General features: G+C 54.6%; 3 protein-coding genes across 3 annotated transcripts in view; all 3 read left to right on the top strand.

The window, feature by feature from the left end:
- The first annotated feature begins 774 nt into the window (after positions 1-774).
- Pgls (6-phosphogluconolactonase) lies at positions 775-5,727 on the top strand. Its single transcript, XM_005370603.2, has 5 exons — positions 775-2,174; positions 3,614-3,721; positions 4,077-4,178; positions 4,433-4,573; positions 5,473-5,727. Exons 1-5 carry the CDS (start codon positions 1,632-1,634, stop codon positions 5,605-5,607), a joined length of 1,029 nt encoding a protein of 342 aa, XP_005370660.2. The 5' UTR covers positions 775-1,631; the 3' UTR covers positions 5,608-5,727.
- A 1,592-nt stretch (positions 5,728-7,319) lies between these two features.
- Fam129c (family with sequence similarity 129 member C) lies at positions 7,320-17,374 on the top strand. The gene is made up of 15 exons (XM_026777714.1): positions 7,320-7,374; positions 8,408-8,538; positions 9,533-9,658; positions 10,004-10,118; positions 11,052-11,219; positions 11,322-11,437; positions 11,511-11,615; positions 11,717-11,879; positions 12,570-12,760; positions 12,857-13,015; positions 14,180-14,296; positions 14,374-14,481; positions 15,159-15,270; positions 16,130-16,195; positions 17,003-17,374. Exons 1-15 carry the CDS (start codon positions 7,320-7,322, stop codon positions 17,026-17,028), a joined length of 1,758 nt encoding a protein of 585 aa, XP_026633515.1. The 3' UTR covers positions 17,029-17,374.
- A 3,081-nt stretch (positions 17,375-20,455) lies between these two features.
- Colgalt1 (collagen beta(1-O)galactosyltransferase 1) overlaps positions 20,456-27,402 on the top strand; it is a 16,666-nt gene continuing 9,719 nt past the window's right edge. The window contains exons 1-3 of the mRNA XM_005370600.2: positions 20,456-20,797; positions 21,598-21,708; positions 22,301-22,418. Coding sequence (XP_005370657.1) covers positions 20,550-20,797; positions 21,598-21,708; positions 22,301-22,418 — 477 coding nt within the window. The 5' untranslated portion in view covers positions 20,456-20,549. The remainder of the gene's footprint in view (positions 20,798-21,597; positions 21,709-22,300; positions 22,419-27,402) is intronic.

Below are 27,402 nucleotides of genomic sequence, written 5' to 3'. Positions count from 1 at the left end.
GAAAAATAGCTAGTTGCCCTTCCCACCTGAGAGGCACCCATTATTAACTCTCATGGAAGGACAGGCCTGTGAGCCAATCCACAGGATTCACATTGAGGGTTTCTTGGCACACTATCTCTTCCCTCCACCTCTCCAGGAGATTTTCACAAAGCAGTACCCTGGCTAGGCCGTGCCCCCAGGCCCTCACTGGGGGATTCTTAAGCCCCCATCTTGCTTCTGAGCCATATCTGGGTATTATCCAGGCTATTGTGGAACTAGACAATTCTGGCACCACAGTGACGCTGGAAGACAGGAATCCTTTCAGCACTTGTGATGCTTTTATATGGACATTCCATGCTGTCACCAGGACCGTGCAGCCGGTACAAACCCCTGTAAACACAAACTGATGGATTCAGACATGCGGTTTGGAGTGAGTGTAGACACTTCAATTTGTCCACTTCACTTCTGAGCTCAGGCTGTCTGGCTTTAGAGTGTCTTTACTTACTGAGCCATCTTGAACAATCTAAACCCCCTCAACCTCCATCAGGGCAGGCTCTCATTATGTAGACTAGGCTGGCCTCGAATTCATAGGCTGGCCTCGAATTCAGAGACCTGACAGCCTGTTTCCTTAGTGCTGGGATTAGAGGTGTGTGTCACCGCATCTGGCCTAAATATTTTTAAAATGTACTTACACACCAGGAGTGGAATTCATGCCTTTAGTCCCAGTACTCAGGAGGCAGAGGCAGGTGGATCTCTGCCAGTTCATGGCCAGCCTGGTCTATATACCAAGTTCTAGGACAGCCAGGTCCACACTGAGAAATCTTGTCTTTGGAAACCAAACCAAAACGAAAAACATTTACTTGCAATGTTTCATGGGAGTGTAACCTGCCACTTGTATCCTCACACTGGCACTCAGAAGGCGGTAGGTTTGAGTATGGGGTACACCCAAGTGGTCCAGCCTGGGCTCAGCATGCATGGGCCCCTGGAATGAGGTTTCCCGAGTTCTGCAGTGTTAGGCTCACACAGCACCAGGCACTCTTCTGGTTGCTAGGCTCAGTGCTTAAGAGCACTGATCGGCTTCCCACCACCCACACTGAGGTCCACAGGTCAAACTCAGTCTGGGGTATCCCATGCCCTTTCCTGGCCTCTGTAAGCACGTGCTACAGTACACGCGTGTACACATAAAAAGTAAGTAAAAATAGAGGGGGAAATAGAGAAGGGTTATGTGGGTCTTCCTGGTGGAAGCAGCTGGGGTCACCTCCAAGATTCACACCCTGGCTGATCTACGTGGGTCAATGATCTTAACAGTCTCAAAGGTTTCCGTATTTTCCCAAAATAGAACGAGCAGCTGGGAGACACCTGTTCACGCGCACGAGTGGGGGCAGTTTCACATCCAAAAGCAACAGGATGTTCAACTGTCCTGCCGGAGTTCTCTCTTCGGCGGGCAGCTGTAGGCTGAGGGCCACAAACCGCAGCACCTGCTCGGTTAACCAGAAAGGCGAGTCTGGCCAGGACCGGAAAGTAGGGAGGGCCGGGCAGGCGCGCCGATGTCTGGGTGTGTGGAATAGAATCCCACTCCTTAGCCCAACCTGGCGTCGAACTCACTCACAGCCAGCTCCTGCCCTGGTCACCTGAGTGCAGGTGCGACTCTGATGCAGACGTTGGCCCACTCAGTGCAGCTGCACGCCAGTCACCGCGCACTCCGACCGGGGAAGGACGACCGGTGCCACCAAGGCGTGCCCCGCCCACCACCCCAGAGACCGGAGTGCACTGGGGTTCCAGGAACAGCCGGCCCGGGCCGGGCGAGGCGTCATCTGCGCATGCGCCCAGCGCCCCGGCTCAAAGCTCTGGGACCCAGGGTAGTTCGGCCATCGCGCAGGCGCACTGGCGGCTTCCCCGCTGCAGCCATGGCCGAGTCCGCGCCTGGTCTCATCTCGGTCTTCTCCAGCCCGCAGGAGTTGGGCGCGTCGCTGGCGCAGCTGGTAGCGCAGCGGGCCGCGAGCTGCTTGGAAGGGAACCGTGGCCGCTTCGCGCTCGGCCTGTCCGGCGGCAGCCTGGTCTCCATGCTGGCCCGGGACCTGCCCGCCGCCGTCGCTCCCGCCGGGCCCGACAGCTTCGCGCGCTGGACGCTCGGCTTCTGCGACGAGCGCCTCGTGCCCTTCGAGCACGCCGAGAGCACGTACGGCCTCTACCGGGTGAGCGCTGCGGGGACGCGCACTGCCCGGCTACGGCGGCCGTCGCGGGCCACGCGGAGCCGGCGCCGTCCGCTGAGGAAATGCGGACTACGGGGGCCGCCGCGGGCCACGTCTAGCCGGCTCCGCCTGCCGAGGAAATGCCCAGGAGCTGCTTCAACGCCTACGCGCGGGCTACGGGTCGCCCTGGGTCTTGCGGAATGTGCAGTGACGTTCACCCAAGCCTGGCCTGAAGGGTCCCCGCCAGCCCGCATCTTCCAGAGGGCTGCGTCCCGGCTATGGGGCCTTGCAGGCCGTGGCTGTTGGTGCGCTCACCCTGCGTCTGGTGTCCAGGGTGTGTTGGGCCTCAGTTTCCTCATCTCTAACATGAGCAGCCTGGGATCTGACGGCTACCTGGCCCCCTATAGGGTTCAGAGCCTCCTAATTCACGCACAGGGAAACTGAGGCATGGAAGACTGAGCTCTGAGCACCCCTGGGTGTCTGCCACTGCCCCCTCGCCCACTGTCATTGACCTAGAGGCAGGGGCCACCACGCTCACTTCAAGGTGGGGAAACAGACCAGAAGATGCAGGTCTCTCATTTAGGGCCTCAGTTTTGAAATGCATGACTTTGAACGCAGTGCCTGCCCAAGAACTTCATTGGAGTGGGCTGTGGGTACTGAGCTCAAGGCTCAGTTGGTAGAGTGATTGCCTAAAATACACAGGGTCCTGGGTTCCATCTGAACGTCATATAAACCAAGCACGATAGTGCACACCTGTGCTCCCAGCACTGGGAGCTAGAGGCAGGAGGATGGAGGCCAGCCTATGCTACCCATGGAAGAAAGGATCGCTAAGTAGGTCCCTCTGTCTTTGACCAAGGCAACCCAGAGACACAGGATTTCACCAGCAGGCAGATGGAGTCTGTTGATTTGGTGTTAGGGTTCCGTAGGTGGTCCTGACACAATGAGGGTGTCTTGCCCGGAGGCTGCCTGGTCCAGCTCTGCCTTCCTGGTTCACACACCTTCCTGTGGTCTTCAGCCTGGAGCCTGTGCTCATCTCATCCCCATTCAGGGCCCTTAGCGTCCTGAACTCTGGCTGGTACAGCATCGCCACTCTCCCCATCTGCTTAGGGTACCAGCACCCTGGCATTTTGCCATTCGCTGCAAGCCTCTACCTGCTCCACTAAGCTGGGCATGGAGACACAGGCTAGGCGGTGCCCAGTTCTCCAAGGTCCTAGAAGTCAATGAGGACCCTCTTCCCAGGGGCCCACCGGGTGCCAGCTGCATGCTCGATGCAGCCAAGCTTGGTCCCTAAGATAGGGAGCCCCAGGCAGCCTACGGAGTCAGCCAGGCGGTGGAGCGGAGCCCAGTGTGAATGACACAAGGTTCCTAGCTTTAGACAAGCCCCTGCCTGAACAGTACTGTGCTGTCGGGTCACTCGCTGACTGTTCTTTCCTATTCCACAGACACACCTGCTCTCAAAGTTGCCCATCCCAGACAGCCAGGTCCTCACTGTCAATCCTGCCTTGCCCGTGGAGGATGCCGCAGAGGACTATGCCGGGAAGCTGAGGCAGGTGGGTCCCAGAACAGGTGGAGAAGCCGTAGAAGACTTGGGGACACAAGCTGTGGCTCTGAGGGGGTGACCAGTTGCAGGGAGACTCGGGCTGGGGTCTCACATCTTCAGACCCCAGGTTCCTGGTCATTGAAAGGGAAATTGAGCCTCCAGTCTGGATCAGAATAGTGAGTGTGATAGCGTGTCTGTGACCCAGCACTTGGGGAACTGAGGCAGGAGCCTGGCCAGATGTCAGACCAGCCTGAGGGTGACTCTCAACTCAAAAACACCACATGGAACCCAGACATGGAAACCTGGCTCCAGCTTCCTTCTGTGTGACCTCTGAGCCCTGCACACACCACCATCTTCCCCTTCAGGCCTTCCAAGGAGACACTGTCCCCGTGTTTGACCTGCTGATCCTGGGGGTGGGCCCTGACGGCCACACATGCTCGCTCTTCCCTGGTCATCCCCTCCTACAGGTGAGCATGGGGATCCTCTCCCAGCCCTGACCTGCTGAGCCTCAGACCCCTTGGATATGGTGGGAAGGGGCACGAAGCTCGCAGTGAGGTTGAGGGCAGCCTGGGTCACAGAGTAAGAACCCAAAGGATTATCAAAGGAAGACCTGCCGACACTGTACACTTGGTGCCTGGGTGGGGTTGGCGGGTTCAGGTTCCGTCCACAGATAAAGCGCAAAGGTAGGCATGACCTGTCCCCACTGGCCTTCCTCCCCCAGGAGCAAGAGAAGATTGTGGCTCCCATCAGTGACTCCCCAAAACCACCACCGCAGAGGGTGACCCTGACGCTCCCTGTGCTAAATGCAGCCCAGAGTATCATCTTCGTGGCCACAGGGGAAGGCAAGGCAGCTGTACTGAAGGTAAGGGGTGGGCACAGGAGGACACGGGGGATCATGGCGGTCACATGGTCAGAAGGGCAGTCACGGGAGGTCAGAAGGGCGGTCACGGGAGGTCAGAAGGGTGGTCACGGGATATGAGAGGGGAATCTGCAGAGATCACAGGCCCTGCTCCCAAGTGACTGCTGGTGTGGCCATCTGTGTCTCTAGCCCCTTTTGGGGACAGGATGCCTTAAGACTTGATGGCTGCTGGCCTAGCTCCAGGCTCAGTGAGGGACCCTGTACAAGGGAATAAGGTACAGGGTGATAGAGAGGGACACCTCCCCTGAGCTGCAGCGTGATAGAGATGGACACCAAACACATTTAAAATAATAATAATAATAAAGCCTGGGATGGAAAGGTGGCACGTGGAGTGGTGAGGACCTGCTGCCCTTCCTGAAGACCCAGGTTCGATTTACAGCACCAACATGGCAGGTCACAACCACCTGTAGAGCTAGTCCAGGGGTTCAGGTGCCTTCTTCTGGCCTCTGGGGCACCAGGCATTCACATGGTGCACATACACGCAGGAAAAGCACCCACACACAAAAAGAAAAAAATAAGGGGGCAAGACGGCTTAGTGGGTAAATGGGCTTGCCATCAAACTTAAGTTCAGACTTTGAGTTCTCAGACAACCTGAGTTCAGTTCCCAGCACCACCTGTTGTCCCCATACTGGGGAGGCAGAAAGAGGAGGACCATCCTTGCTATATAGCAAGTTCAAGGCCCGCCTGGGCTACATGAAGCCCTGCCTCCTCCTAATAGAACAGCAAACAAACCCGTTCCACGGAGCTTTAGAACCCGCGGGTGCCTGTCCCTACATCCAAACAGATCCCAGTCCGCCCCCTCTGCGGTGGGGTCTGAGGTGGGTCCCGGGTCTCTCACACAGCGCATCCTGGAGGACAAAGACAGCTCGCTGCCGGCCACCATGGTGCAGCCGCGCACGGGCGCCCTCTGCTGGTTCCTGGACGAGGCGGCCGCACGATTGCTGTCGGTGCCCTTCGAGAAGCATTCCACGCTGTAGCGCAGGGCACACACGCGTGGGCACTTTGGAGCTGGCCCCCGGCCTCTGCCCCGGGCTTTCTGGAAAAGCCTCCGGGGGCCGCGGGAGCGAACCAACTGAGAATTAAACAGCGTTCTGGAACTCTGGTCCCTGTGGTTTTTGGTGGCGGAGGGTGGGGCCGGGCAGTGAGCTCGGGTGCGGCTGAGGGCCTCAGAGAAATGTGGAGCCTGGGCTTCTGGCCCCGCGGTGCACACATCAGAATGAAGACAGGGTCGTTTTCGGTTCCAAGCGCAGGACTGGCTCACAGGTACCTCGTGGCTCTTGTGTTCCAGCCGTGTGGCCACTATGGTAGAAGGGAGATAGGCTGAGAGACCGTGCCAGGCTTCACCTGGCACCCCAGCCAGTGCCTCGGTCTCCCTGCAGGCCTGCTCAGAGCCTTGAGCTTCCCTTGATGATGCCACAGGGTCACATAACAACGAGAGAAGTGTCTGAGGTGACTCTTGGGATGTCCCCTTGGACGGTTTCTCCCCTACCTCCTCTTACAGAAGCACAAATGTGGGCATAAAGGCTGGAGCTTCGGCAGCCTCTGTGTGCACGGCTTCAGCTTGTGCCCTTGGCTGTCAGAAGTCTCCAGCAGGGCAGCTTTCTTCCCGGCCTGCCCCACTTCCTCATTGTTACAGCCGAGGAGTCCTCAGGGACTGCACACCAACAGAAACTTCACCTCTGTGCCTCCACCCAAGGGGAGGTGGCTAGGCCAGATTGGAAGAGGTGTGCAGTTGGCAGTGAGTATGGGAATAGCACTGGGGAAGGGGAACAGCGCATGCAAAGTGTACATCAATGGCCTGATGTGTCCTGAGCCCTCCCAGTCCCGGGGACTGGCTGAGTGTGGGGTTCTGAGGGGCATCCCCGGGAAGGTCACACAAGCCAGGCCTGAGGCGGGGATTGAGACCTCCCCGAGCTAACTTGGCATGGAACCACAGAGGTGAAGTTTCTGTTGGTGTGCGGTCCCTGAGGACTCCTCGGCTGTGACAAGGAAGTGGGGCAGGCCGGGAAGAAAGCTGCCCTGCTGGGGACTTCTGACAGCCAAGGGCACAAGCTGAAACCGTTGAAAGGAAAGTGACATGTGTGAGCAGCCCTGCGGGACATTACCGTTGACCGTCCCTGTCTCAGGGGGACATCTCTGCTGTGCCCATACATTGCGGCATAGGTTCTGCCCCATACTCCAAGGTGACTGCTAATGTTCCGTCTGCCGTGCCCGCCTCAGGAAAAGGAAGAAAATGAAATTGTTTAAGGGGTCATCTTCCCTCATGGGCAGATGGGGGTTGTGTTCCACACATTGACAGCCCATGCCTCAGGCCGTTCATTTGTTCAGTCAGCTGTCTGTTTCTTTTGTAGACAGGACTTCATGTAGGCCAGGCTGGCCTGCAGGACCTAAACTCCTGATCCCCCTGCCTCTGCTTTCTGAGTGCTGGGATGGCAGAGATGTGCTGCCCCACCCTGGCCACCTGTGCCAGGCCTTTGTTTTTCCCACACTGCTTTGGTTTCCCCTGGGGCAGTCCCCATTGTCCCCCACAGAAACCCTCAGTCCTGGTCCAGCCTGTCCCCAGGGGCAGGAGGAGGCAGGTGCAGACAGGAAGGGGCAGAGGGTTGTACCGATGGCACTACTCTCCTGGAACTTGGGGCACTCAGCACCCTGAGCAGTGGGACCCAGGATAGCTCCACACAGCAACAGGATGGGGGTGCGGCCCTCCAGCCCCCTGGACAAGCGGCAGCAGCAGCAGCTGAGAGGTGAGCAGAGGGGTCCCACTGCAGCGGGAGGCCACACTGGCATGGCTCCTGGCACCAAACGTCTTGTTGTCACCGTCCTGCCCTGGGTTGGAAAGTCCAGGTTTTTTTGTTGAATGTTTCATGACAGGGTTTCTCTCTGTAGACCAGGCTGACCTGGAAGTTGTTCTATAGACCTTAGCCTCAAACTCAGAGATCCGCCTGCCTCTGTGTCCCGTGGGCCGGGATAAAAGATGTGCATCACCCCTGCCTAGCTTTGGAAGATTCCAGATGTAAGTGAAGCTCGAGTAGCTGAGTGTAGTGGCACAGGCCTGTCATCCTAGCACTCGGGAGACAGATCTCTGAGTTCGAGGCCAGCCTGGACTGAACAGTGAGTTCCAGGGCAGCTGTGGCTACCTGTGACCCTGTCTGAAAAGAAAATGAAAAGTGAGATGTGACATGTTTTATTTGTTAGGGGACTCGAGGGCCCACTGAGGGCAGAGGTCCTCATGGCTGGGAGGCCTGGCTGAATGGGCTGGCACCGAGACTCCCTGTACTGTCCTCTGCTGGTCCTTGGAGAGTGGGGCTGGACAATCGAACAGGATTTGGTGGCTGACCCCCAAGGGGAGGTGGCTAGGCCAGATTGGAAGAGGGTGTGCAGTTGGCAGTGAGTATGGGAATAGCACTGGGGAAGGGGAACAGCGCATGCAAAGTCCCAGCACTGACTGCTACCTGCATTTGCTGTGTGCTGTTGGGCAAGTGAATCCCCCTCTCTGGGCCTCATTCTCCAAGGCACAATATCCTTGGATGGAGATACTTTGTGTGTGTGTATGTGTATGTGTGTGTGTGTGTGTATGTGTGTACGTGTGTATGTGTGTGTGTACGTGTATATGTGTGTGTATGTGTGTATGTGTGTGTGCGTGTATGTGTTGTCCTCTTAGGCTGCCTCCCACCTCATTCATTGAGGCAGGGTCTCGCCTGTGCCAGGGTTGGCCAGCTTGGCCTGAGATGACAGGCTGGTCCCCTGGCCACAGTGTTGGTCCCTTCTCCCCCACAGGTCAGGTGGACGGCCTGCTAAGGGCCTTCCTGCCCTGTTACCGCAGGCAGCTGGCGGCAGCCATGCTGAGGCAGATCTCCAGAGAACTGGAACCCCAGGAGCCAGCCAGATGCCAGCTTTCCCACACCAAAGTGCGTGTCACTGAGGATGGGGTTCCCTGCCAGGCACCAGCTGTGGTTGTGTCCCTCTCTGAGTTCGATGACATGAGATTGGGGACATGGAGCTGGGGAGGTGGAGGCAGGTGGAGGAGGCCTGGAGAAGGGTGTTCCCTGCAGGGGTCACATGTGCAGAGGCCCTGAGGTTGGCAAGCCTGGGAAGAAGCCGGGGGCAGGGCTGATTCTGCGTGTGCCTGCCCTGCTATTGCAAGCACGGCACCAGGGAGACACTCCTTGATAGGACCCCTTTGTCCCTCTGACCCTGCTCTTGGCACTTCAGGGATTGTGAGATCAGACAGCCTGGAACTGTAGCCACTGAAAGTCCCCCCATGGCCTCCTTCTGTCCCCTACCCTGGCATAGTCAGGACCCACAGAGGTAGAGCGAGCCCCTGCAGGCCACATGGCACAATCCCCGGCCGCTCCCTTCCCTCCCTGCTGTGGGGAGGCTCTGTGGGCAGAGGTCACAGCTTGGGACTCTCCCTGTCCCATGCAGGGCATCCTCATACCTGCTACAGTTCCGTTTCTGATTATTTGAGACAGAGTCTTGAATTTGCAGTGTGGCTGAGGCTGACCTTGAACTCCTGACCTTCCTGCCTCAGCCTTCTGGTGCTGGGCTGACAGGTTCTGATGGCAGCTGCTGCCTAGAGCCTTGGAGGGTGGTGGGTATGTGTGACCAAACCTACGTGACAAGTTTTCCTTTGGGTCTCTGTAGCCCAGGCTGCCTATAGACTGACTACTTGGGGGAACTGAGGAAGGAGGGTCAATGGGACCAGGCAGTTGGTGGTTTTCCTAGGGTACCAGAGTCAGATCTTGTCCCAGTTAACCAATTAAATGTTTTTTTTTAAAAAAAAAAAAAGAAGAAGAAGAAGAAGCTGAGTGCCCTGCTTTTGGTGGGAACTGAAACTTGGGCACAGTTCAGGGAACCCTAAATCCTGCTCTAGAGCCAACGACAGCTGGCACCCCTTTGCAGAAGCTGCCTAGAGTCCGGGAGCACCAAGGACCCTTGACCCTGCTGTGGGGCCACCCGCCACAATGGCAACCCACCTTCTGTGTCCTGCGTGGGGATGGACGCCTGGAATGGTTTAGCCGAAAGGAGGTGAGATGACCAGAACTGCAACCTAGGATAGCATAGGGACTGGCAGCGTGGCTCAGGGGTGGAGCCCCTGCCTAGAATCCCCCAGTGAGGGGCTGGGGCGTGGTTTAGAGGTGGAGCCTCTGCCTAGGATCTCCCAATGAGGTAATGGGGGCGTGGCTCAGGGTTGGAGCCTCTGCCTAGAATCCCCAGTGAGGGCTGGGGGCGTGGCTCAGTGGCAGAGCGCTGGTCAGTAACATGCTAAGATCCTGAGTTGCTCATTGCCCAGAGGGGTAGGGAGTGCTTTGGGAGTTTGCCGACTTGCCTCTACTGGGGAACCTCAATGTGGTCTCATGTCTTTGGTCACAGGAGTATGAGTCTGGGGGCCGTACCCTGGGCTCCACAGCCCTGACAGGGTACACACTGCTCACTTCCCAACGTGAATACCTGTGCCTTTTGGATGATCTCTGTCCAAGCTCCTCTGGTAAGGATTCCTGGGTTCCCTTAGTTTTCCTTCCTCCGTGTCCTGTGGCCATCCCACCCCCTGTGCACTTGGTGAAGTTGACTTGGTTCTCTTCTGTCTAGTAACAGAAGCAACTTCCTGCCCGCAGTGTCTACAGATGTTACAGCTGTCCCTTGGTGGATGAATTGTTGATCCTTGAGCAAGAACTCTTGCTCTGTGAAGGAAAAGTGCCACCCACTGTCCCTGGGAGGACACCAGTAAAGCCAATGGAACAAAACCCGAATAGCTAAGAGTCTAAGGAACAACGAAAGTAACGCTGGTAGCACACGCCTTTACTCCCAGCACTCGGGAGGCAGAGGATGGAAGAGCTCTGAGTTCAGGGCCAGCCTGCTCTATAGAATATGTTTCAGGACAGCCAGGGCTGTTTTACAGAAACCTTGTCTTGGAAAACAAACAAACAAAAACAAAATTTTTTAAAAAAAGTAACAAAGCAATACAATAAAAACGGGGCTGGAAAGATGGCTCAGTGAATCAGAGTTAGATTCCCAGCACCCACTCAGGCTGTTCACAACTGCCTGGGACTCCAGCTCCAGGGCATCTGGCGCTTCTGACCTCAAGCACCTACACACACATAAACAAACATACAGATGGTTAAATATAATTTTTTTAAAAACCATAAAATCCAGTGTCAGTAAACATGCAAGGAGACAGACATAGTGAGAAGCAGTGTGCAGGCTTGGGGCATGGTGCACAGACCGTCAGATGGGGTCCTGGGTTTCGAGTTTCTCCTACTCTGTTCCCGTTCACCTGTTCCACAACGATAGCGTTCATCTTGCCGGGCGCATGTAGTACTAGGGCTTCTGCTGTGTTTAATCTTTGAGACAGCTTTTGCTCTAAAGCCCCAGTTGGCCCCGAAGTCACACCAGTTCTTTCAGTCTGCTGTTTTGCTTTCAGGAGACCTCGCCCAGGAGGAACCGCTGAGGGTGCTGGAGGAGCCAGTGAACTTCCCGCTCTTCCTCGTGCACCCGTTCCGGGCCCACCTCTGCTTCTGTGCACACACGAGGGGGGCGCAGCGAGCCTGGAGGCTCAGCCTGCAGAGTGCCATCCGGCTGAGAGCCACCGGTGCGTTCTAGGGCGCAGGTGGGGCGCGAGAGGACGATGGGTGTAGGTGCGGGGTTCCCTGGGGAGGGTTGGAGCACAGTGCCCAGCTAAAGGCATCCTCAGTCCTGCAGCGCAGCCGGGCGCCCGCGGCCTGTGCCTTCCTGGACACCGTGCAGCTCTATCGACGACGTCGAGGCTTTGCCGGTGGTGACGACGCAACACTGGGCTCTGATGCGGAGGTGAGCGGTGTCCCTCAGGCCCGGGCGGGTTCCACCACCCGTCGCACACTACACCCCCATGCTTCCCCTACAGGTGCTGAGCGCCGAGCTGATGAGGGAGCTGTTACCTGCTCTACGCGCACAGACGCTACGGAGCCTGCGCAGTACGGGACGCGCCCGGGCCAGGGCCTGCTCGGAGGTGCGGAGTGGACGTGGCGAGGAGGGGAGAAGGGGGAGAAAAGGGAGGGAAGGGCGGCTTCAAGTCTCATGTGCTCGCCCACACCGCCCTCGACGCTGCAGTTCCTCGACGCTGTGCACGCGGCCGTCCTGGCCAGGGTATCTGCAGGGCTGCGTGCCTTCCAGCCGGAAAAGGATGCGCTGCTAGCGAAGCTGGAGAGGACGGTGCGAGCAGAACTCGAGCAGATCCTGCAGCAGCGAGCGCAAAGGGCTCGGAGACTAGAAGGTGGGGGGCGGGCTGTGTAATGGGCAGGGTGAGAGGTGAGGGAGGCCGCATGGTTGGTGGTGTTGGGCGAGAGGCTAGGAGTGAGAGTGGATCCAGGAGAGCTAGGGCGGGGCCACGGGGCCTGGGAGGGATGGAGTAGGAGGACGAAGGGCGGGGTCAGGAAATGTAGGGGCGGGGGCTGTGGGAGCGGGTGTGGAGCTTCAGGAGTTGGGCCTGCTAGTAATAGTGGGGGTAGGTCGTACGGAGCTGAATCGTTGGAGCTAGCAGGTTGGATGGCAATTTGCTAGAAGGGGCGGGGTCTTGCCGGCGGAAGGCGGGGCCTAATAGGGGTGGGACGGGCCCTGAGGAATAGACTTGGGAAAGGGAAGCAGCTGTTGAGGATTAGAGTCTGACGCTGGATTCTAGCCAGAAGGCAGTGGATGAGAAGACGAAGCCTAGAGCCTGGGGAGACCCCGGCCTATTAAATTGTGGGCTAGGTAGGGAGACACGAGGTGGCAGTGGCCTTGCGGGGTCTCCTTTGAAACACACTGAGCTTCCTCAGCCTGTGCCTTTGGGCCAGGTCTCACTGCTCCTAGTTTCAGTGTCCTCAGCTGTAAAATGGGTACCCAGCTGTCCAGGCTGAGGTCCCTGCTCCTCCTGCATCTACTGAGTGCCTGGTGGAAAAAACTCCTGATCCACATATCCCCTCAGCGGAGATCCGGGACCCCCTGGAGGCTTGCATGTGCCGCATGGTGGACCCGCAACTGCCCCAGATTATCCATGCGCTGCTGAGCCTTGTGGAAGCCACGCTCCAAGCCGTTCGGACTCTGCTCATCCGGGGCATGGACCGGCTGTCTCACCACCTGCGCAAGAACCCTTCTGGCACGCGGCTGCGCAGGGAGGTTAGCATGTGAGCGACAGGGACACGCCCACCTTGAGCTGTCAGCATCGTAAACCAATGATGTTTTCTCATCTGACTGGTATTCATATGTACGTAGGTTTATGAATTTGGGGAGATACCTTGGGACCCAGAGCTGATGCAAGCCTGTTATCGGGAGGCAGAGAGGAACCGAAGCCATCTGGCCCAGCTGGCAGAACCATTTGGCTTCCTGGGGATGCAGAGCCTGGTGTTTGGGGCCCAAGATCTTGCACAACAGGTAAGGAGAGAGAATGGGAAGTCCATGTTGGGTGTCCCTAGGAGAGGGAGAGTGCATTTATGAGAAAGGAATGGGCCGCGCTGGTAGACAGGCAGAGCCTGGAGCGAATGCGAGTCTGTAGTGGGCAATAGGGAACCTCAGCAGGTGTGGGAGCAAAGGCAGGAGCTTAGCTGGACCCAAGGTTTAGAAAACCCTCTCTGCTGTTAGGAGTTCTATCTATAAAGGCAAGCGGAGGAGGCTGGAAGCCCTGATCCAGATGGTGTGATGGTGCCCACCTGGCCCAACACTTGGGTGGAGGAAGCAGGAGGATCAGGATGCTGGGGTCGTCCCCAGCTTCACAATGAGTTTGAGACCAGTGTAGGTTATGCTAGGCCCTATCTAAAACAGAAAGAAAGATGAGTTTTTGTAGACAGAGTTTCCCTGTGTCCTTAATAACCACTCAGAGGCTTCTTATTAATTATAAATGCTTGACCAATAGCTTGGGCTTGTTACTAGCTAACTCTTACATTTTAAATTAATCATAGCCAGGCAGTGCTGGTGCACACCTTTAACCCCAGCACTCAGGAGGCAGAGACAGGTGGATCTCTGTGAGTTCGGGGCCTGGTCTACAGAGTGAGTTCCAGGACAGGTTTCAAAGCTGCAGAGAAACCCTGTCTTGAAAAACCAAAATTAATTAATTAATTAATTAATCCATATTGCTTACCTATTCTCTGCCCTGTAATGCTACCTTCTTTCAACATGGCATGTTCATCTTTCTTTTCTCTGTGTCTCCTCACGACCCTCAGACTCTGCCCTTCTTCCCAGCCTTCTCTCTGCCCCCAAAATACTGCCTAGTTATAGGCCAATCAGTTTTTTATTACACCAACTCACGTGACAAGTCTTCACAGTGTCCAAAAGGATTGTGCTACAGCATGTTTCAGAAGGCAGTGATAGGGCCCTGCTGTGGACATGGGCATAGGAGGAACAGCCTATGGCTAATCCGTTGGCGCCTGGCACACTGCACAAGAGTGCTCCCCAGAGTGTGCCCCAGGGAGGCTGGAGATCCTGAGGCTAGAGCCCAGGGGACAGTGCCTGGTCCAGGCTGCTGGGGAAATGTTGGGCATTAGACACCTGAGCCAGAGCAGAGGTCCTGGGTATGGGATCATCCGAGCTCCTCCTTCACAGCTCATGGCAGCTGCAGTCACCACCTTCCTGCAGCTGGCCGACAAGTGTCTGACATCAACTCTGGACTGCGACCAGGCAGCTGAGCAGTTGGAGAAAGTCAGGGGCCTTGTGCTGAAGGTGAGGTGAGTGGGTGGGTGGGGGCCGTGGCCTAGAGTACTGCAGGCTGCTGCACAGGCTGGTTGTGTTCTCTGCAGAAGCTCACCTCGGACAGTGAGACCAGTCGGTGGAGGTTCACCCGGGACTGGCTGCTGGGAATCTTCTGGCCCTTTGTGTGGAGCCAGCTTGGGGTGAGCTATAACTCGGTGAGTGGACACCTGAGCTCTCTATCTGGAGGGGACAGAGTGTTCACGCTTGCCTGAAGCCACTGGAGGTTGAGATCCCACCTCTGCTTCCCAGGCTGGGTGTACGGGGACACTTCTGGCCTTGACAAAACCCCTTGCATCTTGGTTCATCCCTAATTTTTGCTGACCACACACTCCCGGAGTTTGATCCTGGTGGTGCAGAGCGGGTATGGGCTCCATGGGTCGAGGTTTATAGGGAGAACTGCATGTGCTAAGGTCTTGAGGTTGGACTGGGCCTTGTGTGTTAAGGACCAGAGAGGAGGGGGCTGGAGAGATGGCTCAGAGGTTGAGAGTACTGGCTGTTTTTCCAGAGGTCATGAGTTCAATTCCCACAACCACATGATGGCTCACAACCATCTGTAAAGAGGTCTGGCGCCCTCTTCTGGCCTGCAGAGAGGAGTCATCGAGGGTGATGGTGAGGGAAGAAGCAGGCAGAAGGGTGTGGGTGGGGAGGACCCAAAGGATGGCTGTGACTAGATGCTAGCAGGACCCTTCAGAGGAAGCAGCGGTGGCTAGGTCCCAGCTGAGACACTTGGGAGGTAGGAAGCCTGTGTGGGATGTAGTCCATTTCTGACACTGGGACACACGTTACAGCATGTGGGTCCTGCATCCAGCCAAGCTCCTGTCTGTGGTCCTAGGAACAGCCTGAGGTGGATGGGGACATCTTGGCCGTGGGCTCCCAGGCTCTGACCACTGAGGGTGTCTGCAGGGACGTCATCCAGGGCCTCCTTCTGCAGAGAGTTGACAGAGGTGAGTCTCCCGGCTGTGGCTCAGCCCGTGCGGACGCTAGCACAGGACTGGGTGGGCCTCCTTGAAAGGGGCACGGGAGGGAGATGCTCAGGGATATTGGAGTTCTCGGGACTGATGAGAGAGAGGCAGTTGTCCCTGATACTAGAGGGTTGGTCTGGGGTCCACTCTGGAGCTCTCAGAAGCTCATAAAGTCTCCAAAGATGGTAGAGGGAAGAGGGACCCAGAAGGTGAGACAAGTGGCTGGAACCCAGAGATGATGGCATCACAGGGAACCAGGGAACAGACTGAGACTATGTCCTTGATGTGTGGCCAAATAAGAAATGGAGCAGAGGCAGTGATGTAGGTCTGCCATCCAAGCAACCCTCCTGCCTCAGCATCCTGAGTGCCTGAGCCTACATGCCTAGGAAAGTGGAATATTTTTTAATGATTTATCTATTTTATGTGCAGTGGTGTTTTGCCTGCATGTCTATCTGTGAGGGTGTCAGATCCCCTGGAGCTGGAGTCACAGATAGTGTGAGCTGCCATGTGGGTGCTGGGAACTGAACCCGGATCCCCTGGAAAAGCTTTCAACCACTGAGCCGTCTACTTCCAAGAGTAGAAGGTTTAAATGACTGTAAACTAATTCTAGAAATGGGGACCTGGATGAGCTTCTGAACCTAGACCTTGTATACGTCCTTAGGAGAGTTCCACTTGCCATTGCTCTGTGATGTCTGCACAGAGCAACAGTTGGGAGGGGCTCCTGGCTAGGTGGAGAGCAGCTGTTGATTAGCCATGTCTGCATTGCTTATAGCACAGAAAGAGGATGGGAAGGCTAAAGCTGCCTTCTTCAGATGGATTCAGGGTTATCCCTTAATTCTAGAGTTGAACAAAATCCTTGGTGCCAGCGACAGAACCTGTTCTCCAGCAGAGGACCAGGAAAGAGCACGTGAGTACCTCACAAGTCCTGTGCCACGACCAGGGGTGTGCAAGGGTAGTGTGGAGCAGGATGGACTTCATCTGAAGTGGCCCTGTTGAACGGTGGAGAAGCCATGGGTTGTAACACACAAGGGCCGAGATGGCGACAGGCTTGTGTTCCTGCCACCTAGACACAGTGGGGGGTTTTGCCAGTTACTTTCTGCTATCAACACAGGGAGGGGAGATAGTGATAGTCCGGAAAGGCACTGCCAGGGGAAAGCCAGGCTCATTTGTTACACAGTCACAGCTAACACAGGTACTCTGTAGAGGACTCATTTGTTACATAGTCACAGCTAACTCAGATACTCTGTAATGGGCTCACTTGTTACATAGTCACAGCTAACTCAGGTACTCTGTAACTGACTCATATGTTACATAGCCACAGCTAACTCAGATACTCTGACTTGGATGTGGACCTGCTTAATTTCCACAGCCATGCATTCACATAAAGGGAATATAGCAAAAAGATGGTTGTGTGGTCAGGCTTACATACAGGGAGCTTGAGTGTCCCTCCACCTGCCACATATGCTGGGGGTGGACCTGAGTCCATCCTGTCCGTGCACATACAGCCTTATGGGTGAATCCCCATGGACTCTCAGGGCGTGGAGAAGCAAGCTGGCATTTCTGCAGGGCTCTTCTGCCTGGTCCGTCCGCTGTGTTGTGTCCCACAGCTAGTCAGTCCTTTAGCTTTGTGAGCCCTGCTCCCCTGCTCCAGCCCCCTTATTTGTGGACCCCCAGGCCCCACCTCCAGCTTGTGACATGTGACATTGGGATCCAGGTGACGGTCATCATTTCCACAGATGAGGGAGCTGAGACTCAGGTCTGAGACAGAAGAGACCTACTCTGGTGGCCAAATTCAGCCACTCCGCCACCATTGCTTCCAAGAACAACCAGAGCTGTCTTCACCCACGCCCATCCTGGGGGACAATGGATGAAGACCCAAGTGTGTGAGCTGCACAGAACAAAGCACCATAGACTGTGTGTTCCTGCTAGAATTTTTACACTCAAATTCTGAGCTAGCCTGGGCTACTATAATATGACATTGTATTAAAAATACCCCAAAACTTGTTGGTTTAACACATATAATCCCATTAATTTCATTTTTTATTATTTTTTACTTTAAAAATCTGCACTTTTTTTTTTAGTTTTTTTCGAGACAGGGGTTTCTCGGACTCACCTGCCTCTGCCTCCCTAGTGCTGGGATTGAAGGCATAGGCCACCACCACCCAGCCTAAAAATCTGTACTTTTTTTTTTTTTTTTGGTTGTTCGAGACAGGGGTTTCACTGTGGCTTTGGAGCCTGTCCTGGAACTAGCTCTGTAGACCAGGCTGGTCTCGAACTCACAGAGATCCGCCTGCCTCTGCCTCCTGAGTGCTGGGATTAAAGGCGTGCGCCACCATCACCCGGCTGTACATTTTTTTAAAAGAAATCTTTTTTAAGATTTATTTGTTTAGGGGCTGGAGAGATGGCTCAGCGGTTAAGAGCATTGCCTGCTCTTCCAAAGGTCCTGAGTTCAATTCCCAGCAACCACATGGTGGCTCACAACCATCTGTAATGAGGTCTGGTGCCCTCTTCTGGCCTGCAGACGTACACACAGACAGAATATTGTTTACATAATAAATAAATAAATAAATATTTATTATGTATACAGTATTCTCAGTACTCTGCCTGCATGTATGCCTGCAGGCCAGAAGAGGGCACCAGATCTCATTACAGATGGTTGTGAGCCACCATGTGGTTGCTGGGAACTGAACTCAGGACCTTTAGGAAGAGCACACAGTGCTCTTAACTGCTGAGTCATCTCTCCAGCCCAAATCTGTACATTTTTTAAAGCTTCTTTTTAAATTTATTTGGGGTGGTGGTGGTGGTGTGTGTGTGTGTGTGTATTTACATGCATGGGTGTGTGGCATCAGGGGACAACTTCTGGAAGTGGGTTTTTTTCTTTCCATCAAGAGTGTCTTCAGGCTCAAACTCAGGTCAGGCCTGGGGTCAAACACTTTCAGTCGCTAAGTCACCTCACAGGCCCCCATTTTATCATCGTTTGATGTCTAATTGCGTGGATGACTGATTTTTTTTAAAAAATACCCAGGGCTGCGTGTTTGATTGGCCAGCCGCGCGCGAAGGCTCGCCCCCAGCCCAACCCACTGCGTGCCTTCCGGGCCAGTCCACACCCTGGTCCTGGTTACCGTGGTCGCGGCGCCCCCCCCCCCCTTCTGGGCGGTTCCAGAGAGTCGGTGTCATCCCCCGCCCCCAAGCAGTCCAGCTGTGTCGGTCGCAAGCCTCAGCACAGGACATTTAACTTTTAATATAACTTGCTCATCTTGCGTCTGCTACAGATGCCCACCGAGACCCAGGATAGCATGTAGAAGCTAATTCTGGAAACAGGGCGGTGCTGCCTCCTTTGAGAGCAACTGTTAGCTACCAGAGCCAAGTCCTTCCCAGAGGACGCGACCTGCTGTCCTTTTACTTCCTTGGTATGAGATTTCATAAAATTCACAGGGTATTGAGTTGGGTTTTTTGATTTTTTTTTTAATGAAAACTTTCAAACCTTGCTCTCAAACTGACATCTATATGCCCCAACATGGACCAAGTTAGCATGCCCTGCCTCCCCCTCAGAATGAGAATTTTTTCCAGAAAACTCAAACACATACCTTATATGGGGAGTACCATACGTTTCTTTGTGATAATGGGTCTGGATACGCTGTAACCAAGGCTGGCCTCAAACTCAGAGATTCCCCTGCCACAGCTTCCCACGTGTTGGGATTTTAGATGAAAATTTTGTTTGTTTAGTTAAATGGAGGCTTTCTGGACCCATCTGTGCAGCTGAGGATACCTTGGTCTGAGTGGCAGCTCAGCCTTGCTGGCTGAGCTACTACTTAGAAATGATATTAGCATGATCATGAGACTATTCCTCATAAGGGTGAGGGCAGAAAACAAAACAAGAACATGGAGGGACCGGGCCTTGGTGGCAAACATCTTTAATCCCAGCACTCAGAGGCAAAGGCAGGTGGATCTCTGAGTTTGAGGCCAGCCTGGTCTACATAGTGGGTCCAGGTCAAGGCTATATTGAGAAACCCTGTCTTGAAAAACAAAGCAAAACAACAAAAAGAAAAACTGTAAGGGTTTCCAGAGAACCCACTCAGCAACAGGAGCCTTTGGTTCTGGCTCCAGCTTCTTGCCCTATGAAGTCTCTAAAGTGAATCATTTGAACAGAGGCCATGGGGGGGGGGCAGGGTTGGGAGGCAGCTGGTTGATCCCAGGGTCTTCAGTTCCTCGGGGAGGCTAGGAACCAGATTAGCGGTCACCCCAAAACCCAGGAGGCTAGCACAGACTTTATAGTAACACTGTAAATTTATAGAAAGCGTGGGCTATACTCTGAGTTCCACCCTGTTTCACAAACCAGAAGACATGGGCTGGTGGGATGGCTCAGCTGGTAAAGTCCGGGTGCTAAGCCTTTGGCTTTGTCCCGTCTCCTGTACACGGGGGAAAAGAATGAAAAGACACCCCCCCCCACACACACACACACACTCACTTCCACATCCACTTCCCGACACACAAAAATACATTTAGAGACCTGGAGATAAGACTCATCAGTTAAGACCACTTGTTGCTCTTCCAGAGGGTCTGAGTTCGATTCCCAGAGCCACATGGTGGCTCACAACCTCCTGTAACTCCAGTTCTAGCCGATCTGATGCATGCCTGTGGTATACAGACATATACGTGGGCAAAACACTAGTACACAGAAAATGAAAGAAATAAGTAAAACAGGGTGAGAGGCACTCTTACGGAGGCCAGAGGACAACAGTTTTGGGGGTGGTTGGCTCCTTCCAGAACTCAGGACGGCATGCGTGGCAAAAAGCTTTCATACCCACTCAGCCATTTCGCTGGTCCCTTAAAATGTAATTCAGAAGCAACAAACAAACGAAAATAACCATGTCGTAACCGAGGAAACTAAGGTTGACATGATTCTAATTAGGAGCCTCAGTACAGAACAGAGGAACAGTCAACTTAAGAGGGTTCAAGAAATGGTCTACACTACCAGCGCCTCTGCGCCTTTAAGATGTGAGCTGGGGGCGGGGCTCCGGAGCCATCCTGCGGGTGACGTCATGAAAGGGAGCCGGGACTGTCGGAGGGAAAGCAGCGTTAACTTTTAAAGGCGCAGCCTTGTCACGGGCGCTCCCCGACGGCTCACAGCACGGCCAGAGGGCTCCATTCCCTTAAGGAGAAAGTCAAGGGAGGGACCTGATGGCCCCTCCCCCCGGCTCCTTTAAGGAGCGGCTCTGGTCTGCCGTCAGAAAAGCGGCTTAAAGGCGACGCGTGGCGCGATGGCGGCGTTCCTCGGCGGGTTGCGCGGGCTACAGTTCCTGCCGCTGCTCCTGCTGCTGCCGCTGCCGCCGGGTGGCCCGCGGGGCACCGACGGCTACTTCCCCGAGGAGCGCTGGAGCCCCGAGTCCCCGCTGCAGGCGCCGCGCGTGCTCATCGCGCTGCTGGCGCGGAACGCGGCGCCCGCGCTGCCGGCCACGCTGGGCGCCCTGGAGCGGCTGCGCCACCCACGGGAGCGCACGGCGTTATGGTGAGCGGCCGGCCCGGGCGCCGTGCGCAGGGCCTCGGCTATGCATCTCGGGGGATTCTGCTGTTTATCCGGGGACTCGATTTTGTACCCGAGGGATGCGGTTATGTCTTGGCGGACTCGGCTCTGCACTGCGGAGACTCGGTTGAGCCTCGGTTTAGGACTCAGTTGTCTACCTAGGGACCCGGGTTATGCACCTGGGGAGTTCGGCTATGTAACCGAAGTACCGGCTTTCGTCCCGATTGCACTTTGGGACCCCCGAGCTGCTGCCCGCTCCCGCCAGGTTCTGGGTTGCTGCCAGCCCTCACAGCTGCGATTCTAGGACCCCTGGCTTCTCAGAATGGGCCAGGCTGGTGCTTCCAGACCCTTCCAGCTCACTGTCTTGCGCCCCAGGCGCGGGCCGGCGTTCCACTCTAACAAAGTCAATGAGCTTAACAGGTTTCCAGACCCAGTCAGACTTAAGAGTAGAGGAAGGGACCTGAAGGCAGTGGGAAGAAGTGGACCCTTCACACAAGGGGACATGGCAGCTTCTGACGTCCCACTCAGTGTCCTTTTACATAGTTTTTCTTTGTGGCACTACAATGTGCTTTTCACATTAGGCCTTGTTCAGCTGTGCAGCTGGTCGTCATCCTCACTGCCGTGTTTCTGATGGGCAGTAGGCACAGAGCGGGAGGGTGCTTTATCCAGGGCATTGCAGGTGGTGGGGACTGAGCCAGCATGGAGAGCCCCCACGCCATCCGGTTGTTCCGTCTTGCCTTTTGATTCCCCGACTGCTCTGACCCATCATCCACCTGTGCTCACAGGGTGGCCACGGATCACAACACGGACAACACTTCGGCCATACTCCGAGAGTGGCTGGTGGCTGTGAAGGGTTTGTACCACTCTGTGGAGTGGCGGCCAGCGGAGGAGCCCAGGTGAGCCTCCCATCTTCACTGGAGTGGGAAGCCAGCATGCTCTGTCCCCACCCTGGGCTTTGCTGGCAGATCCTGATCCTCTTCGTCCCATTGTCCTTCACTCCATTGTCCAGCCTTGGACACTAGCCTGTCACACCTCCCGGGCAGAATTCCTTTGTGTCTGGTGGCCACCTGTTGTCTTCCTGCCTCAGGGTGTTGTGGCCCCCAGGCTGCCCTGGAAGTTGCCATCCTCCTGCCACAGTCTCCTGAGTGCTGGAATCACAGATGCCCACCCCCACGCACTAGCCTGTGGGATTGCATCTGGTGACCTGCCGGGCTCTCTTACTCCTTTTGTGCCCAGAGGCACCTTGATGGCCCTGGGGTGCCCCCGGCCATGCAGAGCTTTCCTTGGGCCGCATCTTGCCTGCCATGTCTATGCCTCTGGACCCTCACACACGCTGGCCTGGTGGCCAGGACCCTGTGCCCTGCACACTTCCTCCCCCGTGCTCCACTTGGAAGCCTTCAGATCTGCTGTGTGCCTTATCATCTGTGACATTGTCTATGACTGGGGTTCGCTGCGTGCCATATCCTTACATCACAGTTACTCTCGTAGTTCCTACCCAGATGAAGAGGGCCCCAAACACTGGTCTGACTCCCGCTATGAACATGTCATGAAGTTGCGCCAGGCGGCTCTCAAGTCAGCTCGGGATATGTGGGCTGATTACATCATGGTGAGTTTCTGGGTGAGAGACACTGGAGATGCAGGAGCCAGGAGTTACCCCATGGGCTTGTACAAAAAAACTTTGTCTCAAATAAACAAACAAACAAATAAATAAATAAAATAAAGAGGGGAGGGGGCTGTGGCTATAGCTCAGTGGGTACTTGAGGCCTGGGTCCCATCCCAGGCCCTCCAGAAAGAGCAAGTAGGGTTTGTATACCCTTGGTTGGGCACTATGTTATATTTTTAAATAGATGTTTGAAAATAACATTGTTTATTTATTGGCGTGTGAGCTTGCAGGTCAGCTTGCAGGAGTGGCCACTGCCGGGGTCTTGGGGATTGACCTTTTTTGACTCACTGTGGATCACCAAGGGTCATGAACTACTGCGAAGCCGTGGGGGACCCTAGTGGGAGGCCCTACTTCCTCTTCCCCGACTTCCCCTCCCTGTGAGGAGGAAGCATCTGGGGCTGGAGGGTTCAGTGGCTGTGGAACTCTGACTGGCTGTGAGCTCCCAGGATCAGCTCCCAGTAACCTCGGGGCCTGGGGGAATTTGGCGCCCCCTTCTGGCCTGTGTAGGCACTGCACTCAAATGCATACTTTTTAAAAATTTATTTGGGTTTTTTGAGACGGGGTTTCTTTGTGTAGCCCTCGGTGTTCTGAAACTTCCTCTGTAGACCAGGTTGGGCTAAAACTCTTCCTCCTGAGTGCTGGGATTAAAGGTGTGCACCACTGCCCCCTGCTAGGTTAATTTATTTTTATTTCGTGTTTATGGGTGTTTTGCCTGCATGTCTGTCTATGCAGCACACGTGTGCCTGGTGCCTATAGAGATCAGTAGAGGGTGTCACCTCTCCCAGAACTGGAGTTACAGATGGCTGTGAGATGCCATGCAGGTGCTGGGAACTGGACCTGGGTCCTGTGTGAGAGCAGCCGGGGCGGTAACTGCTGAGCCAGCTCTTTGGTCCCCAATGAAATGTGTGTGTGTACACAACATCAGACTGTGTGTCCATGGGTCACTGCCCCCTGTCCTGAGCGGTCTGGGGCCTCTGTTCAGTGTGTAGATTCAGGCACGTGGCGGCCACGAGGTCTGGTGTTCAGTCGGTGGATTTGCGCATGGGGCGGCCACGAGGTCTGGTGTTCAGTCGGTGGATTTGCGCATGGGGCGGCCACGAGGTCTGGTGTTCAGTCGGTGGATTTGCGCATGGGGCGGCCACGAGGTCTGGTTTGCAGCCCTGAGAGTGGCTGCAGTTGGATTCCAGGGTTTTGCCTGTTCTGTTTGCTGTTTGGTTGATTGCTTGCTGTAAACTGTTGCTGTGTAGCGATGGTGTGCCTGGAACCGCAGCCTCCCAGGTGCTGAGATACTGGCGTGAGAACCTCCCACCCCCACATTACCCTGTGCTGTGGCTGAGGTGAACCTGAACCCGAGGTCTCGTGTGTGCTGGGCACTCTGGCCCTGTCCTTATTTGTCTACAGGGAACCTGTCTTCATAGGCTCAGCAGAGAAGGGAGGTCAGAGCTTGTGTGAGCTTGGGTGGCCTTGTCTGGCTCCCTAGTCCCCAGCCGGCACCCCAGGAGGAACTCAGTCTGAATGTGGAAGAGGTAGGGTCCAGCCATGGGAGCATTGGGTCACCGTTGGAGGCCAGTGGGGAATCATAGAGTCTGTGAGCGGGGTGAGGCTGTGCTCTGATTGGCCCTCCCCTCTTCTGTGGCAGCAGGTTTATTGTTTGTTTGTTTTTTTTAAAGATTTATTTATTTATTATATATACTGTGTTCTGCCTGCATGAATCCCTGCAGACCAGAAGAGGGCACCAGATCTCATTATAGATGCTTGTAAGCCACCATGAAAGCACTGGGAATTGAACTCAGGACCCCTGAAGGAGTCAGTGCTCTGAGCCATCTCTCCAGCCCCTGCTGTTTTGCTTTCTTGATTATGTTTATTTATTTGTAGGTGGTCACATATTGTCATAACCTTGTGGGGACTGGAGGGCAGTTTTGGGGAGTCTACTGTCTCCTCCTACTGTGAGTCTCGGGGATGAACTCAGATTGTCAGCCTTGGCCAGAGGGCCACCAATGATGTCATCCCGGATGCCTGGGGTGCAGGAGGCCTGTGGGGAAGGCAGCAAAGACTCCAGAAAGAGGAAGGTGAACCCATCTCCTTGGCCCATCTTACAGAAATGAAAGCAGATGCTGAGGTCGGAGAAGAGAAACAGTATGGACCTGGAGCAGATTCAGAGTGAAAAATAAGAAATAAGAAGGACAGGAAAGGACATGCATGCTCCTAGGTTTGGTGGAAGAGAGGGTTTATTGTTAGAGGCAGGAACAGACAGAGCTGGGCAGAGGGCGGGATATGGACGCCATACTCTGTAACTGAGGGATGCTGGGAAAACCTGGCAGCCAGGTCTGCTTGATATATTCAGTCTGTCCCAGGCTTGAGATCTAACAAGAGGCTACTAGAAACTCCTGGAACTTTGTGGATCCTTTTGTAGCCCCCCCAGAACAGACGGGGTGCCCTTTTGGTACTAGGGGACTTTGGAGCACAGGACTGGAGTGTGAGTTTACTTCCCGGTCTGTGGAAGAAAAGGGTCTCCAGGATGGATTTCAGGTTTAGCCAAACAGCGGGGGAACCAGCTTCTGGCGAATTGACTGCCCCTTGCTCTGCAGAAACTTTTTTTATTGTAACACAGTTTCCACCTCTTAGCGAGTAAGTTTCTATGAACAGAAACCTCCCATCTGAGCCAGATGGTAGTGGCATACAACTTTAATCCCAGCACTCTCCCAGCATTCGGCTAGAGAGATGGCTCAGTGGTTAAAAGCACTGGCTGTTCTTCCAAAGGACCTGGGTTCAATTCCCACTACCCACGTGGCAGTTCACAACTGTCTGTAACTCTAAGATCTGCATGGATATACATGCAGGCCAAACACCAATAAATAAAACTTAAAAAAAACCCAGCACTCGGGAAGCAGAGGCAGGCAGATCTCTGAATTTGAGGCCAGCCGGGTCTACCGAGCTGGTTCCCGGACAGGGTCCAAAGCTACAGAGAAACCCTGTCTAGGGGAAGTGGGGGACCCCTTCTCCCCAAGCAGTTCTGAGTCAGGAGACCTCTTGCTTTCCCATGTCCTCTCATAACTATGCTTTGGCTCTGAATTCTTTTTTTTTTTTTTAATTACTTAACTTTATTTTATGTGCATTAGTGTGAGGATGTCAGATCTGGAACTTGAGCTACCGACAGTTGTGAGCTGCCATATGGGTGCTGGGAATCGAACCTGGGTCCTCTGGAAGTGCAGCCAGAGCTCTTAACCACTGAGCCATCTCTCCAGCCCCTGGCTCTGAATTCTTCTGGAAGAAATCCGAGAAGAGTCCAACAAAAGGTAGCTGCCACCAAAGATGGTACAAAGCCCAGAGCCAACACTCTGCGGAATCTCGCCACACTGGGTGCTTTCATTTTCCTTTAATTTATTTAATTTTATTTTATGTTCATTGGTATGAGAGCTGGATCTCCCAGAACTGGAGTTGCAGACAGATGTGAACTGTCATGTGGATGCTGGGAACTGAACTCTGGTCCTCTGCAAGAGCAGCCAGTGCTCTTACCCACTGAGCCATCTCTCCAGCCCTAATATTTTTTTAATGTGACTTTTTGTTATGTATCTCTGACTGGCCTGGAACTCTCAACCAGGCTGGACTCATGCCTCTGAATGCCGAGACAGCCGGCAGCACACCAGGCTCATGTTTATGTGTTTGTTTATTTACTTGTTTAACTTCTGGTTTCTAAGACAGGGTTTCTCTGGGTAGCCCTGGCTGGCAAATCTTTTGCCTCAGGGTCTGTCCTAGAGTTCCTGTCTGCCTGGAAGTCCTGCCTGTCCTCCCTGCCCAGCCATTGGTCATTCAGCTCTTTACTAAACCAATTAGAAGGTACCTGAGGTAGGTGAGGCCAGATAGATGTTTCTTCACACAGTGTACAAAAAGATCAGCCTCACATCAACGAGAATTTGTGTGTCTGTCGTTTGGTGGCCAAGCAATATTCCAAACCGTGGCCTCCACACAGATGTCTCTGCGAGGGCATTGTGTGTATCTGACTTTTTGGCTCCTGTGGTGGGTGCGATGTTTGAACCCATTCCTTCCAATCTTTGGGGTTCATCTCCCAGGATGGAAAGTTAGACTTGTCTCTCTCTAACTTTTGGGCGTGCTGCCAGGCTGCCCTGGCTCACACAAGATTCCAGTATATGCAGGGTTTAGGTGAGACTAGCACTTGACCCCATAGCTCCCCAGAGGCTGCTGCCTCTCCAGCTGGGGACGCACCATGGATCCTGATGCTGAGTGATTCTGACGTGCGGGTAGCAGTTGCATGGGTGCAATAGGAGGTGGATCTGTGGCTGAACCCTAGAAAAAGGCCAGGTCAGTCCCCGATGCAGGCTGAGTCTTTTTTTTTTTTTAAGATTTATTTATTTATTATATATACAATATTCTGCCTGTATCTATCCCTGAGGGCCAGAAGAGGGCACCAGACCTCATTACAGATGGTTGTGAGCCACCACGTGGTTGCTGGGAATTGAACTTGGGACCTCTGGAAGAGCAGCCTGTTCTCTTATCCTCTGAGGTATCTCTCCAGCCCCAGGCTGAGTCTTTTGTAATGAAGTGTGGCTGCCTCTGGCATTGCAGTGCGCTGTAGTAGAGCCATGCCCCCAGCCTTAATGGCCAGGGTTCTATTTTTAAATAATAAAAGAAGTAATTATTTGTGTTACTCCCTGAATCAGTTTCTGCACAGCTGGAACCCACTGGTCCAGCTCCTGTCTCATTTCCACAGTTCTGGGATCTCTGCACAGAAGACACCACTTCCTCCGGGAGCTTGTGTGCAGCCTGGACACTGTGTGTGTGTGTGTGTGTGTGTGTGTGTGTGTGTGTGTGTGTGTGCAGCCCAGACACTGTGTGTGTATGCAGCCCGGACACTGTGTGTGTGTGTGTGTGTGCAGCCCAGGCACTGTGTGTGTGTGTGTGTGTGTGT

This window comes from Microtus ochrogaster, unplaced genomic scaffold (genome assembly GCF_000317375.1).
Source record: "Microtus ochrogaster isolate Prairie Vole_2 unplaced genomic scaffold, MicOch1.0 UNK81, whole genome shotgun sequence".
Lineage (NCBI taxonomy): Eukaryota > Metazoa > Chordata > Mammalia > Rodentia > Cricetidae > Microtus > Microtus ochrogaster.
This window is presented reverse-complemented; position numbering and strand designations above follow the sequence as displayed.